The 17,610-nt window shown below is 40.4% G+C and overlaps 1 protein-coding gene across 1 annotated transcript in view; it reads right to left on the bottom strand.

Annotated features, from left to right (window-relative positions):
* The window catches only part of MRPL3 (mitochondrial ribosomal protein L3), a 57,229-nt gene extending 44,606 nt beyond the window's left edge, over positions 1-12,623 (bottom strand). Inside the window, exons 1-4 of the mRNA XM_069566119.1 lie at positions 12,347-12,623; positions 11,158-11,342; positions 10,064-10,155; positions 8,069-8,167 (exon numbers count right to left, since the gene is read on the bottom strand). Coding sequence (XP_069422220.1) covers positions 8,069-8,167; positions 10,064-10,155; positions 11,158-11,342; positions 12,347-12,438 — 468 coding nt within the window. The 5' untranslated portion in view covers positions 12,439-12,623. The remainder of the gene's footprint in view (positions 1-8,068; positions 8,168-10,063; positions 10,156-11,157; positions 11,343-12,346) is intronic.
* Positions 12,624-17,610: the final 4,987 nt, after the last annotated feature.

Here is a 17,610-nt window from a genome sequence, read left to right as displayed (position 1 = left end):
AATGAACACCCAGGACCAATTGCCTTTAGGATGGACTGGTTGGATCTCCTTGCAGTCCAAGGGACTCTCAAGAAGGTTCTTCAACACCACAGTCCAAAAGCATCAATTCTTCGGTGCTCAGCTTTCTTCACAGTCCAACTCTGACATCCATACATGACCACTGGAAAAACCATAGCCTTGACTAGACGGACCTTTGCTGGCAAAGTAATGTCTCTGCTTTTTGATATACTGTCTGGGTTGATTGTAACTTTCCTTCCACGGAGTAAGCGTCTTTTAATTTCATGGCTGCAATCACCATCTGCAGTGATTTTGGAGCCCCCAAAAATAAAGTCAGCCAGTGTTCCACTGTTTCCCCATCTATTTCCCATGAAGTGATGAGACCAGATGCCATGATCTTAGTTTTCTGAATGTTGAGCTTTAAGCCAACTTTTTCACTCTCCTCTTCAGGGAAATGCAAATAAAACCACAAGAAGATATTGTCTCCCCCTGTCAGAATGGCTAGTATCAAAAAGACAAAAAATAACAAGTTCTATAAAGGATGTAGAGAAAAGGCAACCCTCATGCACTGTTGACAGGAACATAAACCCGTGCAGCCACTATGGAAAACAACATGAAGGTTCCCCCAAAATTAAAAATAGAAACACCATATTATTTAAGTTACTCTATTTCTGAGTATTCTTCTAAACAAAACAAAAACACTCATAGGAAAAGATATATGCACATCTATTTTCACCACACCATTATTTACAATAGCTAAGATATGAAAGCAACCTGAGTGTCTGTCAACAGATGAATGGATAAGGAAGATGTGTATTTGTGTACACATGCACACATGTACACACACACACACACACACACACACACACAATGGAATACTACTCAGCCATGAAAAAATAAAATAAAATCTTGCCATTTGCAACAATATGGATGGGTCTAGAGGATATTATGCAAAATGAAGTCAGTCAGACGGAGAAAGACAAATACCATATGATTTCACTTATATGCAGAATCTAAAAAACAAATGAACGGAAGTTAACAAAACAGAAACAGACTCATAGACACAGAGAACAAACAGGTGGTTGCCAGATGGGAGGGGCTGGGGGGATGAATGAAATAGTGAGGGCAATTAAGAGGTGAACTTCCAGTTAGAAAATAAATGAGTCTTGAGGATGAAATGTATAGCATGGAGAATACAGTCAACAATATTGTAATAAGTTTGAATGGCAATGGATGGTAACTATTCTGATCATGGGAATCATTCTGTAACGATTGAAATGACTGAAATACTGAATCACTATGTTGCACATCTGTAACTGACAGTGTTTTAGACCAATTTAACTTCAATAAAACATCTAAAGATGTGGATACTTAAAATTATTTCCCTGATGTATCAGATTCAAATTTATTGAATTTTAGACCAGAATTTCAATTTTATATTTGACCTTCACATATTCTACTTGGCAATTTAAAAAACATATTAATATCAGTTTTGAAGTATTCCAGGAGGCTTATGAGAAAAATCTTGTACATTTTTTAGTAATATGAAATGGAAAAGATAACATCTTGACTAAGTAACTCTAGACTGAGACATAAGGAGGACAAAGGTAATACATACTTCCTGATTATCTTCCAATTTCACTAAAGTTGAATAATTTTTTCTTTTAAATAAAAATATCATAAAACTAATCAGGCATCTGCCCTGAGAAAAACCAAATGTTCAAGCTGAGCTGAAGTCAACAGTAGTGTTACAGAGGGTTTTTTTTCTAACTTCCAAATAAACAATTTCAAAAGGCAATTTAAAAGACTGACAGCAGTGTCACACTTGGATAATCCCATCTACAAGGTTGCATTTTTTCCCCCTCTTCAAAGTTCTCTTCAATTATCCTTCTCACAATGAAAATGCTTCTCTGCTCCAAATATGAATTGATTTAATCAACTTGTAAGGCCACTTAAACTTCTTTATTCAAAAACATTATGTACCACATCAGTGTTTATTTATAATATGGTACACAAATAGCAAACGCCAAGTAGTCTAATTTCTTGGAGGCATAAATTCTTTACAGATTAAGAAAAATAACATTCCAGCCTTAGTATAAATAAAACTGATTCAATCAACTCATTGTAAAATGCTACACTATTTAATATTCATAGATCTCTCTCTCTCAGACCCTCTAAAATCAACCTACTTGCAGTTTCACTGAGGGTTACAATGTGCAAATGAAAGTTTGAAGTTTGTATACATTGAATTTCAAAAACCTTTCTTTCTGAACCAAAATGCTTTACTTCTAAAGAATTCTAGAACTTCATTTTCACATCCTATTCTGACAAAAGGCCATTCAAAGACAAACTTGTTTCTTAATATTGTAATACATGACCTCTGGACCTAGAAAATTAATATCTTGAAGAATAAATGAGCCTCTGAAGTGCTTCCTATACCACAGTAGTGAATAGTTTTAAAAATTCATGTCATTTATGGGGTTAAAATTCACCACAGTATAAGAATCAGCAGCATCCAAATCAGCATCCTGCTGTGCTATACATTCACTGGTGAGATAAAATTTAAGGTATGAAGACCAGTCTCAAGTACAAAAGTAGAAATAAAAGTACTAACATTTCTCTAATAGTTCAGCTTTAAGATTTTATCAACAAGACTGTCTTCATCATTAAGCAAAATAAATAAACTGAGCTGGCAAGTAGGAGGGGAACTTTTGTTTTTTGTTAAAAACTAAAGTATTTGAGAATCAGTGTGAAACTTCTAGAACTGGGAGGGAATTCAGAGACCATAAAGTCCAATTGCTTGTTTTGGTGGGTAAGAAAATGGATGTTCTGAAAGGTGGAGTGAAGGAGCTAGTGGCAGCCGTAGAGACAGAACTCAGCTCTTTGATGCCATGCCCACTCATTTCCCACTATCTCACAGTCCTGAGGAGGTAATGTTCACAAATCTGCTACAGCAGAATGGATTACCCCAACATGACACCTGATTTACAAATATGGAGGCTACAGAGCCAGAAATTTACAAAATTGGTAATGAAATAAAGATGACAGTGCAAGTCCTAACAAAAACACAGAAATATAATCAATTAGAAAACAGTGGTATCTAGCAAACCAAAGAATTGTTCATATGATTCACAGGAGGTCTGGCAAATATTTACACTTAAAAATTCAAACACTTGACATTTTTAAAAAAGTTTCCAAAAATATCACATTGTCCTTTTAACTACCTTATCTGAACCCCATAATTATTAGTCAATAAATTGTCAAGGGTAGCAGATATTACTATGAAGTCTTAATAAAAAATAAGCTAAACATACTACCATAATATGCAAAAATAAGTCCTGTAATATTTATGAGGCAGGCCTATTAATCTATAGGACTTCAACCATTGCCAATTTACTGATCAGTATATCCCATGTGGTGCTAGTGGTAAAGAATCTGCCTGCCAATGCAAGAGACATAAGAGATTCTATCCCTGGGTCTGGGAGATTTCCTGGAGGAGTCATGACAACCCATTCCCAGTATTCTTGCCTGAGAATCCCCATGGACAGAGGATCCTGATGGGCTGTAGTCCATGGGGTCACAAAGAGTCAAACACAACTGAAGTGACTTAGCACACATACCCCACTTCCTACAGGACAGTTCCACCTGCCTTTTCTGTAAACTCTTTACATCTTTCCTCCAAAGCAATCCGTTCCTTGTCTCTGTCCCAGGTCACAGCATCAGCACTGACCTGCTGGGTCCTGTCCCACCAGCTCATCCTCACCTGGTCTTTTATAATGCTTGCCTCTCCCAAGCCCAAAGCAACTGCTCCAGCGCAAAAGACTTTTATCAACTCTCCCAGAGGGCTCACCCCTTAAATGTCCTCCCAGCATGGGGGATTTTCTAATTTTGTTAACCATGATAACAATATGACTACAGTTCAGTTCAGTCACTCAGTCATGTCCCACCCTTTGCAACCCCATGGACTGCAGCACACCAGGCCTCTCTGTTTGTCACCAACTCCTGGAGTTTACTCAAACTCATGTCCATTGAGTTGGTGATGCCATCTAATCATCTCATCCTCTGTCATCCCCTTCTCCTCCCGCCTTCAATCTTTCCCAGAATCAGGGTCTTTTCAAATGAGTCAGTTCTTCACATCAGGTGGCCAAAGTACTGGAGTTTCAGCTTCAGCATCAGTCCTTCCAATGAATATCCAGGATTGATTTCCTTTAGGATGGACTGGCTGGATCTCCTTGCAGTCCAGGGGACTCTCAAGAGTCTTCTCCAACACCACAGTTCAAAAGTATCAATTCTTCAGCACTCAGCTCTTTATAGTCCAACTCTCACATCCATACATGACTACTGGAAAAACCATAGCTTTGACTAATCTGACTACTGCCCTGGTTAAAGTAGTGAGTAGTAATGGCTCAGACAGTAAAGAATCTGCCTGCAATGTAAGATACTCAGGTTCTGTCCCTGAGTTGGGAAGATCCCCTGGAAAAGGGAATTGCAACCCATGCCAGTATTCTTGCCTGAAGAATTACATGGATAGAGGAGCCTGGCAGGCTACAGTCCATGAAATTACAAAGAGTCAACAAGCTTGAGCAACTAACACTTTCTTTCACTTTCTGGTTAAAGAATTCAGAAAGTCTAAACTCCATCCTGACAGCCCCACCTTTCACACCTTTATCACACTCTCTCACCAGCCCCACAACACATTAAAATCCAGACACACTGCCCTTCTCCTCCCAGGCAGCAATCCTCCTGCACAGGTCTGCTTCTATAAGGTCCACTCCCCCTGGCATACCTTTAACACCCACCCTTCTTCTAGTCTCCTCCCTGTGAAACCTCCTAAGATTGCCACAAGCAGAACTGGCCAGTGTGCTTGCTGCATTTATAGTTCCATATTGAGATGGCTGATTTATTAGTCCACCTTCCCTGTATGTTTCCAAAGAGTGGATATCAAGAGACAATTAAGAAAGTAAGGCTTTTGGAGCCTGTCTACCTGTCATCAGTGGGTGTCCCTGAGAGAGTTACTTATCCTTATTAGAGTCTGAAAAAGTTCACTGGTTAATAAATGTAAAAGACTTATGCCTATATACTCAGCATGTAACAACTGCTGAAAAGTTAACTATGGGGCTTCCCTGGTAGCTCAGTGGTAAAGAATCCTCCTGCCAGTGCAGGAGACAAGGGTTTGATCCCTGATCCAGGAAGAACCCAAATGCCAAGTAGCAACTAAACCCATGGGCCACAACTATTGAGCTTGCAATCCAGAGCCCAGGAGCCACAACTACTAAAGACCGAGCGCCCCAGGGCCCATGCTCTGCAACAAGAGAAACCACTGCAATGAGAAGCCTGCGCCCTGCAACTAGAGAAAAGCCTGCACAGCTGCAAAGACCCAGCACAGCCAGAAATAAATAAATAATTAAAAAAAAAAAGAAAATTAAAACTTTTAAATAAAAAATTAACTGTGACAAGGAAATAAAAGGTAAATGATAAACACTTGCTAGTTTTGACAGCTACATAGCACAGGTTATCTCCTAATTTCCATTCATGTTCACTTCATAAACAATTTATAATAAAAAATATTAATCTAGAGACAAGCAATGTTTTAGTAAATGTAAAGACATCTCAGCACCATTAGTGAAAATCATCACCATTTCTTAAAAGGTATTCTCTGCTTTTAGTTATCCAAAAAAACTCTAAAATACTAATTGTGCAGATGTTTTCACATTTAAACTATAAACTCAGCATTCTACTTGGAATTGTTGTTCAGTCGCTCAGTCGTGTCTGACTCTTTTGTGATCCCACGGATTGCAGCACACCAAGTTTCCCTGTCTTCACCATCTCGCAAAGCTTGCTCAAACTCATGTCCACTGAATTGGTGATGCCATCCAACCATCTTATCCTCTGTTGTCCCCTTCCCCTCCTGTCTTCAATCTTTCCTAGCACCAGAGTCTTTTCCAATGAGTCAGCTCTTTGCATCAGGTGGCCAAATACTGTTACTTCAGCTTTAGCATCAGTCCTTCCAATGAGTATTCAGGGTTGATTTCCCTTAAGATTAGTCTTCCCTGGTGGCTCAGATGGTAAAGCGTCTGCCTGCAGTGTGGGAGACCTGGGTTCGATCCCTGGGTTGGGAAGATCTCCTGGAGAAGGAAATGGCAATCCACTCCAGTACTCTTGCCTGGAAAATCCCACTGACGGAGGAGCCTGGTAGGCTACAGTCCATGGGGTCGCAAAGAGTTGGACACGACTGAGCGACTTCACTTCACTTCACTTCCCTTCACTTCCCTTCCCTTAAGATTGACTGGTTTGATCTCCTTGCTGTCCAAGGGACTTTCAGGAGTCTTCTCCAGACCACAGTTGGAAGGCATCAATTCTCTGGTGCTGTCTTCTTTACGGTCCAGCTCTCACAATCGCATGTGACCACTGGAAAGATTAAAGCTTTGATATACTAATCTTTGTCAGCACAGTAATGTTTTGGCTTTTCAGCACATTGCTTAGATTTGTCATAGTTTTCCTGCCAAGAAGCAAACGTCTTCTGATTTCATGGCTGCAGTCACCATCCACGGTGATTTTAGAGCCCAAGAAGAGGATATCTGCCACTACTTCCACTTTTTCCCCTTCTATTTACCATGAAGTAATGGGGCTGATGCCAAGATCTTAGTGTGTGTTTTTCCTAATATTTAGTTTAAGCCTGCTCTTTTACTCTCCTTCTTCACCCTCATCAAGAGGCTCTTTAGATCTTCACTTTCTGCCACTAGAGTGGTATCATCTGCATATCTGAGGTTGTTGATGTTTCTCCTGCCTATCTTGACTCCAGCTTGTAACTCATCCAGCCTGGCATTTCTCATGGTGTGCTCAGTGTATAAGTTAAATAAACAGGGTGACAGCAGATAGCACTGTCATACTCCTTTCTCAATCCTGAGCCAATCAGTTGTTCCATACAGGATTCTAACTGTTGCTCCTGACCTGCATACAGATTTCTCAGGAGACAGGTAAGATGGTCTAGTATTCCCATCTCTTTAAGAGCTTTCCACAGTTTGTTATGATCCACACAGTCAAAGGCTTTAGCGAAGCTAATGAAACAGAGTAGATGTTTTTTGGGGATTCCCTTGCTTTCTCTATGATTAAGCAAATATTGGCAATTTGATTTCTGGTTCCCTTGCCTTTTCTAAACCCAGCCTGGACATCTGGAAGTTCTTGGTTTGCATAATGCTAAAGCCCAGCAAGCAAGATTTTAAGCACGACCTTACTAGCATAGGAGATGAGTGGAATTGTCGGATGGTTAGAATATTCTTTAGTACTTTAGTACAAACATGTTTAGTATGAAACATGCTTTAGTCCCATCTCTTCTTGGGAACTGGGGTGAGGACTGACCTTTTCCAGTCCTGCGGCCACTGCTAGGTCTTCCAGATTTGCTGACATATTCAGTGCAACACTTTGATGGCATCATCCTTTAGGGTTTTGAATAGCTCTACTGGAATTCCATTGCATCCACTAGCTTTATTCACAGCAGTGCTTCCACACTCCAGAATGCCTAGCTCTGGGTAACATGAATTAGTTATTCAGTTCATTAAGATCTTTTCTGTACACTCCTTCTGTGTGTTCTTTCCATCTCTTCTTGATCTCTTCAGCATCTACTAGATCTCTACCACTTCTGTCCTTCATTGTGCCCATCTTTGGGTGAAATGTTCCCTTGGTATTTCCAATTTTCCAGAATAGATCTCTAGTCTTTCTCCTTCTGTTGTTTTCCTCTATTTTTATAGACTATTCATTGAAGGCCTTCTTGTCCCTCCTTGGCCTCTCTGTCTATGGAATTCTCCAGGCAAGAATACTGGAGTGGGTTGCCATTCCCTTCTCCAGGGGATCTTCCCAACCCAGGGACTGAATCCAGGTCTCCCGCATCACAGGCAGATTCTTTACCCTTAGGGAAGCCCCTCTATCAGACTGTCTTCCCCCAAATCCGTAGTTTACCTCCAGGACAAGTTTATGACTATGTGATAGCCTCAAAACTTAATTCAGAATTTCAAAGAACTCAGATCTAAAGCTAATGAAATGCAGTATTCTAGGAATGAAAATGCATCCTTACATGGAAACGTGACACAGTTTTTCCTCCTACAGTCAGGGCTGCCATTTTTCCATTATGATTTTCCTTTGGAGTATATTTTAGGACATGACAGTCTTGTACCTAAAAAACAAAAGACACACACAAAAAAATCAATGTGCTGGAATACCTATTAATATTACATACCAGCCACACTGAGTCCCTAGGACAGTTAGGAATTCTCTAAAGTTTCTGATCTCATCATCCCTCTAAAACCAATCACAATCTAAAAAAACCCATTAACCATAGTACATTATGCATAAAACACAAATATACAACAAAATGGAGTATTTACAAAGAAAATATGCATATAACCACTCCAATATCAAAAATCCCCCAAACCTCTCTGTCTCTTCTTAATCCCCACCTCACACCCATTCCTCCCTGTCCTTTTTACCCCTTGAGCAGTGGTTCTCAAAGTGTGGTCCCTAGACAAGCTGTATCAGCATCACCTGGGAACTGTGTGAAAATGCAGGGTCTCAGGCCCCTGCCAGAACCTACTAAAACAGAACCTGTGTTTTCTGAACCCCCTAGGTGATCCTGAGGTACAGAAAAGTTTGAGAAGTACTGCCCTTGAAATAAACAACCATTCCTCTTGACACTGTAGTAATCATTTATTTAACTTTTCATTATAATTACTACCTTTGAAAGCACTGCTTAATCCTGTAGTTTAGTGCTATCTGTTGAAACTTCATGTAAGTGGAGTCAGACCACACAGACTCCTCCAGATTTTCCTGCTTTTGCTCAAGATTCTATTGCTAAGGTTCACCCACACTGCTTTCTGCAGCTCCATTCTGTGCATTTTCACTGCCACCCAGCTCTTTATCGTGTAAATATACCATGATTTCTTTATCCATTCTACCATGATGGAAACATGAGTTATTTCTAGTTTTGGAGTATTAAGAGTAATGCTGCTATAACTGATCGGTTTGAGTTTTCTAGTAACAGGAGTGAAACTGGAAGACCACAGGTTCACCTACCTCAACTTTCCCTAATGCTAAGCTATTTCCTGAAGTAGTTGTTCCAATTTACAATCCCACCCATCATTCCTGAAAGTTCCCAAAGTTCTGTAGACTTCTAGGAATTAGAATTATTGATATAATTCTTTCCTTGATCATTCAGAGTCAGTAAAAACTTACTAAGGGCTTGCAGGCCACCTGTGCCTGACAGTACTGGAAGCACTTCCATGTATGGGCTCTCACTTTAATCTCCATTGCTTGCCTAATCACTTATCCAAGACTTAACTCCAAAGATGAAGTGAGCTGTTCAAAGTGATCTGGAGAACGATGGTCTCAACTTACCAGTGATTTTTATAATAATGATAAAGACAGTAACAGCTAATGCTGGACATTGAACATTATTTTAAATTTTAAGTGCCTGACATTTACCATCTTGTGCAAGCCTCACAGTAACCCTTTGAGGGAGGTCACAGTGATTTCTCCTGAAGAATAAAATCCTATCTTTTACAGATGAGGCAGTGCTTCAAAGAACACAGCTAGGAAATGGTATAACTGAGATATGAGATATTCAGGTTCCAGGGCCTACATTCTTAACCATTAACCTTATTTCAGACAATAAATTGCTGCTTCTGCAGGTAAGTGTTACACTCTGAGTTAGTAAAGAGATCAAAATTACAACTTGGAGTTGAAAGAACCACATAATTGAAAATAAGATGGGACTGAGACTTTTTTCTGACTGTGAGTTAAACTAGTAGATCTGTAAGAAGTTAGGTTACAATTTTTTTTTTTTTAATTTATTGCTCCAGTTATTCCAACACCAGTATCAAGAAAGCCACCACGCAGGCATGAGTAAGAACATTCACTGACATCCTCAGAAGTAAACCTCTTTCACAGAATTTATGCTCCATTCTACCTCTTCTTCATGTTTCAGGATACAAATATTGTCTATTGTGCAACAGGTTTGCACAAATAGATCTCAGCACACACAACAGATTTGCTATTATTTTTTATTCTTTCTCACCTGAAGTAATGTGACAACATGCTTCTTACCATCTTTGGTCCATAAAGGCATCATGCCTAGCTTCAGTGCAATAAGGCCCACTCTAGAGGAACCTGGCAATTAAAGACAAATCAGTATTCACACAGTTTTTTTCAACATTTGTCAACTTGATACTATAGGATTTCCTAAATTTTGGTTTCATACATGGAGTAGGCAGATAACAAACATGCTGATATATCCATAGAGTAAAATACAACTGTTCCTTTCAGATATCCTTCAACCATGCCTGACATAGTATTACTCAATAAACCTCTGTAAAATAAAAAATATGAGAACTATACAAAATAAAGAAAACAGTTAAAGTGATACATTCTAGTATTTAGAATAGTGGTAATTAATAGAGGGCATGATGAATCTACCTTTATGCCTTGCTTTCTTAGTATCAATTCATATCCAATCTCATTAATCAGGAAATATCTACTACTCAAATTCTAAGAAGTTAGCTGGAGTTACAGAGATGACATAAGTGGTTATGTGGCTAAAAAATGTTAGCATCTACCATGACACTCAGTTTGTTGTATAAACTGATGAAGTTGCTCCACTAAGATGTCTAGTCATTAAACAATTTGACAGCCACAATAACCCCCAATCAAAGACAACAGCCTCAACAGGAAAGGTCTTATGCTTTTTGGTCTAACCATAGATGGATGTAGCCCTCTGTCTGGTACTAAGAGCTGATTCTGGGGTTATGCTTGGCAGGTATTGAGTGCTAGAACACCTCAAATGCAAATCTTTGAGTGATACATTTTAGTTCACCGCACTCTTCCAGCTTTTCTTTTCTATTTTAATCTGAAAAATATTAAAAAAAAAAATTTGCAGAATGATTCTCTTTTCACCTACTATGCAGTTTCTTGAGGAAGTTTTGATGATCATCAGACATTCACTAACAGTAGACTAGGATGCTGGAAATATTCTTGCAAACCAAACCACAATGAAACACAGTTATGTCATGAAAAACAGAGATGACAAAATTTATCCAGAAGTCATTATGACTTTAAATGTGCCAGTCAGACAGTAATCAGGCAATGAGAACACAACATATACAAAATAATCACCTGGTTCCCAAGGATGTATAGGCCACGGCTCATCTTTCAGAGGACAGAGTTTACTTGCTAACTGGGCTTTATTTTCATCAGAGACCAATTGCTTAACAAAGGAAACATTCTCTTCAGAAAGATGTTCATCCCACCAAGTACCACTCTTGCCATGGAGACTTCTAACCAAAACCCAGATGTCTGTTCTGCAAAAATAAAATTAGAGAACAAAGCACAATTCAAAAGGTTCCCCATTTAATGTACAGGAGGTTACATCAGCTGGAAAGTATAGTCAGGGCCTTAGGGAAAGGTGTGCATCCTGTTTCAGTTTTCTTCACTGACATTCCTCATGAAAACGGGGCTCATATTTTAACCATTAATAAATATCCTGGAGGAAAAGTTCTCCCTTTCTCCTCTGGGATAAACAGATTTCCAACAGCGTAGTCCTATGTAGACAAGAGAAGTCACAGGCCCATTTGAACATGTACCATAACAGTTAACATGCAGTATAGGTGACAAAATGTGGGCTTACTGATATTTTTCTGATAAACTCACCTCTTATCTGTAATGACATGGCCTAGGCTCATAATGGTGAAAAAATGGAGTGTGCAAATTCTAAAAATCCATAAAAGACCTGACCTCTACTAGCTGAACACACAAGAAAGACTTTAGGGGACAGAGGTCAGTAAACAGGTGTGTAATTCTGGAGAGGAGGGTCAGAAAGAAGTAAGCTTTCTGAGTTCTATCTCTTTTGTAGACAGGAAGAGATAGCCAGGCTAGAGTCTCAATTATGCACTTATTAGTTAAGTGACCTTGGGCAAATCGCTTGTCTCTAAGACTCTTAACTGTAAAACTGAATAATGATAGGACGGAATAATGGTGGTATCTGTAAAACGGATGATAACAGCTCTCATGAGGCTACATGAGCCAAGGCGCCTAATGTTTCTAACAGAACATTTATTATAAACAGTCACTAACTGGAAGATAACATTATTGCTGTTGGTACTTCTTGCTGCCAGTCGCTAGCTCATCAGCATTGAAAATAAAAAACCTCTCTCTTCAACCCTTCAAAGGGCACGTCCTTTGAGTAGTGATTCTTAACTCTTCAGGCCTGGACGCAGCTCCCTCCTACCCTGGCCCGGGCCAAGCCACAGCCCGTGGCCACGAGTGCAAGGATCACCCCCCACGCTCGTCTCTCCCCAGCACCCACCTGTTTCCCGAGCCCAGGGCAGTGCCTAGGCCACCTGTGCCGCGGTCCAGCACCCGGGCGCCGGCCCAAGCCAGCAGCCTCCAACTGGGCATGGTGAGGCCGGGAGAGCGCAACCCCTTCACCCTCGGGCGCCCTGCCGCTCGGCTTGGCTTTCAGGGCGCCGCAGCGACCGTGTCCCAGTCCTGTGAACCGTCCGAAGCTGTCCCGCAGCCTCCCACACTGCCTTCCCGGACGAAAAAGAACTGGCGGAGCCATTTCCGGTCCGTTCGCAAAGCGCGCCGGTGGCGGGATCGGCTCCAAGAACTAGAGTTCCGCCTCCGGAATAGTCCTAACTTTGGCTCTGAGTAGGGTGGGATGGGTAGGATCTGGCTCTCTATGGGGTGGAAAAAAAGAACTTAACTCTTGGAATTTAAACTTGAAGAGAATGAGGCAAACTAGGGACAGGCTTCTTAAGGAAGCGAAGTCACTTCTAAGTAGTGCCCGTTGTGGGGCATCTCATTGTACTAAGCACCTCTTGATATTCTTGTATTGGGTTATGTTCAAAACAAGAAGGTCGTTACTTTTATATTACAAATGAAGAAATACAGACAGTGCTGGTCCAAAACAGATGGAAGAATTGGTACTAAAACAGGACTGACATGTGCTAGTAGACTATGGCCAAGTTGATGTGGTGTGACTTCCGGGGTGGATCATAAAAGGTATTGCTAGTGTGTCTTGGGCTCTTGGACGGCTCTGTGTGAGGAAAGCCAGCAGTCTTGTCCTGCAGGCACTCAAGCATCCCTATGGAGAGGCCCATGCGAGGAGGAACCATCTTTCCAACTAGGAATTAACCACTTAGGAAGGGATTCCTCTGGTTCCAGGCAACATTTAAAATGACTGCAATCATGAAAGACTGAGCCTGAACCACCCAGCTAAGAAACTCATGAGTTCCTGACCGGGAGAAACTCCTGGAGAGAGTAAATGATTGCTAAATTATTTTGCACAATCATTCATTCCTAATATACTTTAGGTACAAATAAACCCTAGTCCTGGGTTCCAGGGTCAGCCTAATCACCATGTGTGATCTTGGATATTCATTCTATTACTTTGTTTCCTTCCTTGTCAGATGAGTGCTTGCAGAAATTCAGAAATAAAAAGACAAGCTATTTTAAGACTTTCTTTTATCTGAGATATGGCTATGCTGGCTTAAAAAGTCCAGGCCATGGTCAATTCCTGATAACTACCTGGACTGTTCTATAAAAATAAAAATTAGAAAACAAAGAATGTTCTCAAAATCTTTGTTTGCTCATGCTAGCCTGGCTTCCCAGTTATTTGAGAATAGCCCTTTACTGAATAAGCATGTCTTGAAATATGCTGTATGAAAGAAGCTGGGAATAAAAAGACTTGCCTACAACTGCAAATGGCTAGCATTTCTTGAGCATATAATATGGGATGAGTATTGTGGAAGCCCTGGAAGTCTCAATCAGAGACTACCAGGAGCACACTTGAATTTATAAATTTAAGTTTCATTAGCTTCCTGCAGCAAGAGAGACCATGCACCTACAAATGAGTCATAATATTTGGACTTACACTGGGTGGTGTGAAGGAAACAGACTTATTTTGAAATGGATACTATTCAGCAAAAGTTCAGCATTTGGGGATCACAGTAATTTTGTTGAAAGTAAGAAGGACAATGTAAGAAGGAACAAACTAGGGATAATGATGGTGAGGGAGAAGATCTGTTTTGAGGATAAGATTTTTTGAGGAAAGAACTGTTTGGTAACTGGAGTGTGGCCTTGGGTGTGGTCTGTTAGAAGTATTGTGTTGACATTCCATTATAAATTAAATACTGAAGTCTGATTCCTAACAGAATTCATGTTTACTCTTTGGTGTATTTCCTCATTTGATCTTTATAATAACCCCATAGGATAATACTATAATTATCTCCATTTTATAGTTTAGAAAATAAACACAGAGAGACTACATGACTTAAGTTCTTTTGACTAGTTAGGGCCAAGATTTAAATCTCAGCAGAGCCATTCTGTTTCTTTGATTCTCTAAGACAAGTATGTTATTACCCTTGCATTGGAATTCCTATATCGCTGAGAGGAAAATTGGTAAGTGATCATATCACACATGGCAGTCTGTGAGGCCTAAGGAGGCAGCCAGTCAATCTAACCTTTGGCCCTAGTGCCGGAACTCTCCTAGTCCATGATGGTAACCTTCAGCAAAGAAATCCTTAGCAGACACCATCACTAAACCAAATCAAAGCAAAACATGCTCTGTCTGCTGTCAGGTATTTCCTGATTGATAGCTGGGATTGGGAAGTATTGTCTTAATTTCATCACTACAGTGTACTGCTAATTGACAAGAACCAATCCCTTGAGGGACCTAGCCAGGGCTTCTCTAGGGCACTGATCTCCAGCTTCCCAGCATTTCTGACATCATCCTTCAGACAGTACCATGGCCTTGGGACCCTGATACCATTTTGCCTCTCTGGGACTTCAGTTTCTCACTGGAAAAAAGATAACCCTATTATCTTCTTTTAGTGTTTTGTTGTTGTTGTTCAGTCACTAAGCCATGTCTGACTCCTCATGACCTAATGCCACCCTTCTCTGTCCTCCACTGTCTCCTAGAGTTTGCTTCAATTCATGTCTATTGAGTTGGTGATGCTATCTAACCATCTTATCCTCTGCCACCCCTTCTCCTGTTGCCTTCAATCTTCCCAGGCATCAGGGTCTTTTCCAATGAGTCAGCTCTACCATTAGGTGGCCAGAGTATTGGAGCTTCAGCTTCAGCATCAGTCCTTCAGTCGATATACAGGGTTGCTTTCCTTTAGGATTAACTGGTTTGATACCCTTGCATTCCAAGGGACTCTCAAGAGTCTTCTCCAGCACCACAATTCAGAAGCATCAGTTCTTCAGTGCTTACTCTTCTTTATGGTCCAACTCTCACATCTGTACATGACTACTGGAAAAACCATAGCTTTGACTATCCCAACCTTTGTCAGCAAAATGATGTCTCTGCTTTTTAATACACTGTTTAGGTTTGTCAAGCTTTCTTTCCAAGGAACAAGAATCTTTTAATTTCATGGCTACAGTCACTGTCTACAGTTATTTGGAGCCCAAGAAAAGAAAAAATCTGTCACTGCTTCCACTTTTCCCCCTTCTATTTGCCGTGAAGTGATGGGACCATGTGTCATAAACTTAGTTTTTAAAAATTTGAGTTTTAAACCAGCTTTTTCACTCTCCTCTTTCACCCTCAAGAGGCTGTTTAGTTCCTCTTCCCTTTCTGTATTAGAGTGGTACCATCTGTGTATCTGAGGTTGTTGATGTTTTTCCTGGCAATCTTAATTCCAGCTTGTGGTTCATCCAACCCAGCATTTCACATAGAAGTGAGATAATCAGGGTAACAATATTCATCCTTGTCATATATCTTTCCCAATTTTGAACCAGTCTGTTGTTCCACATCCGGTTCTAACCATTGTTTCTTGACCTGCATACAATTTTCTCAGGAGACAAGTAAGGGATCTGGTACTCCCATCTCTTTAAGAATTTTCCACAGTTTGTTGTGATCATAGTCAGTGAAGTAGGTGTTTTTCTGAAATTCCCTTGCTTTCTCTGTGATCCAAACGGATGTTGGCAATTTGACCCTTGGTTCCTCTACTGCTTCGAAACTCAGCTTGTACATCTGGAAGTTCTTGGTTCATGTAATGCTGAAGGCCAGCTTGAAGGATTTTGAGCATAACTTGCTAGCATGTGAATTCAGTGCAATTGTGCGATAATTTGAACATTCTTTGGCAATACCCTTCTTTGAGATTGGAATGAAAACTGACTTTTTCCAGTCCTGTGGCCACTGCTGAGTTTTCCAAATTTGCTGGCATATTGAGTGAAGCACTTCCACAGCATGATTTTTCAGGATTTTATTTATTTATTTATTTATTTTTATGTTTTAAAAATAATTTATTTTATTTTTTTAATATAAATTTATTTATTTTAACTGGAGGCTAATTACTTTACAATATTGTATTGGTTTTGCCATACATCAACATGAATCCACCATGGGTGTACACATGTTCCCCATCTGAACCCCACACCTCCCTCCCTATACCGTCCCTCTGGGTCATCCCAGTGCACCAGCCCCAAGCATCCTGTATCATGCATCAAATCTGGATTGGCAATTCATTTCATATATGATATTATACATGTTTCAATGCCATTCTCCCAAACCATCACACCCTTGCCCTCTCCCACAGAGTCCAAAAGTCTGTTCTATACATCTATGTCTCTTTTGCTGTCTCACATACAGGGTTATCATTACCATCTTTCTAAATTACATATATATGTGTTAGTGTACTGTATCGGAGAAGGCGATGGCACCCCACTCCAGTACTCTTGCCTGGAAAATCCCATGAACGGAGGAGCCTGGTGGGCTGCAGTCCATGGGGTCTTGAAGAGTTGGACATGACTGGGCGACTTCCCTTTTGCTTTTCACTTTTATGCATTGGAGAGAGAAATGGCAACCCACTCCAGTGTTCTTGCCTGGAGAATCCCAGGGACGGGGGAGCCTGGTGGGCTGCTGTCTCTGGGGTCACACAGAGTCGGACACGACTGAAGTGACTTAGCAGCAGCAGCAGCAGCAGCAGCAGTGTACTGTATTGGTGTTTTTCTTTCTGGCTTACTTTACTCTGTATAATAGGCTCCAGTTTCATCCACCTCATTAGAACTGATTCAAATGTGTTCTTTTTAATGTCTGAGTAATATTCCATTGTGCAAATGTACTATAGCTTTCTTATCCATTCATCTGTTGGTGGACATCTAGGTTGCTTCCATGTCCTGGCTATTATAAACAGTGCTGCGATGAACATTGGGGTACACGTGTCTCTTTCAATTCTGGTTTGTTCAGTGTGTACACCCAGCAGTGGGATTGCTGGGTCATATGGCAGTTCTATTTCCAGTTTTTCAAGGAATCTCCACACTGTTCTCCATAGTGGCTATACTAGTTTGCATCCCCATTAACAGTGCAGGAGGGTTCCCTTTTCTCCACACCCTCTCCAGCATTTATTGTTTGTAGACTTTTGGATAGCAGCCATTCTGACTGGTATGAAATGATACCTCATTGTGGTTTTGATTTGCATTTCTCTGATAATGAGTGATGTTGAGCATCTTTTCATGTGTATGTTAGCCATCTGTATGTCTTCTTTGGAGAAATGTCTATTTAGTTCTTTGGCCCATTTTTTGATTGGATCATTTATTTTTCTGGAATTGAGCTGCAGGAGTTGCTTG

The sequence above is a fragment of the Ovis canadensis genome, chromosome 1 (assembly GCF_042477335.2).
Source record: "Ovis canadensis isolate MfBH-ARS-UI-01 breed Bighorn chromosome 1, ARS-UI_OviCan_v2, whole genome shotgun sequence".
In the NCBI taxonomy this organism is placed as follows: domain Eukaryota; kingdom Metazoa; phylum Chordata; class Mammalia; order Artiodactyla; family Bovidae; genus Ovis; species Ovis canadensis.
The sequence above is the reverse complement of the archived record's forward strand: the minus strand, read 5'-3'. Positions and strand labels throughout refer to the sequence as shown.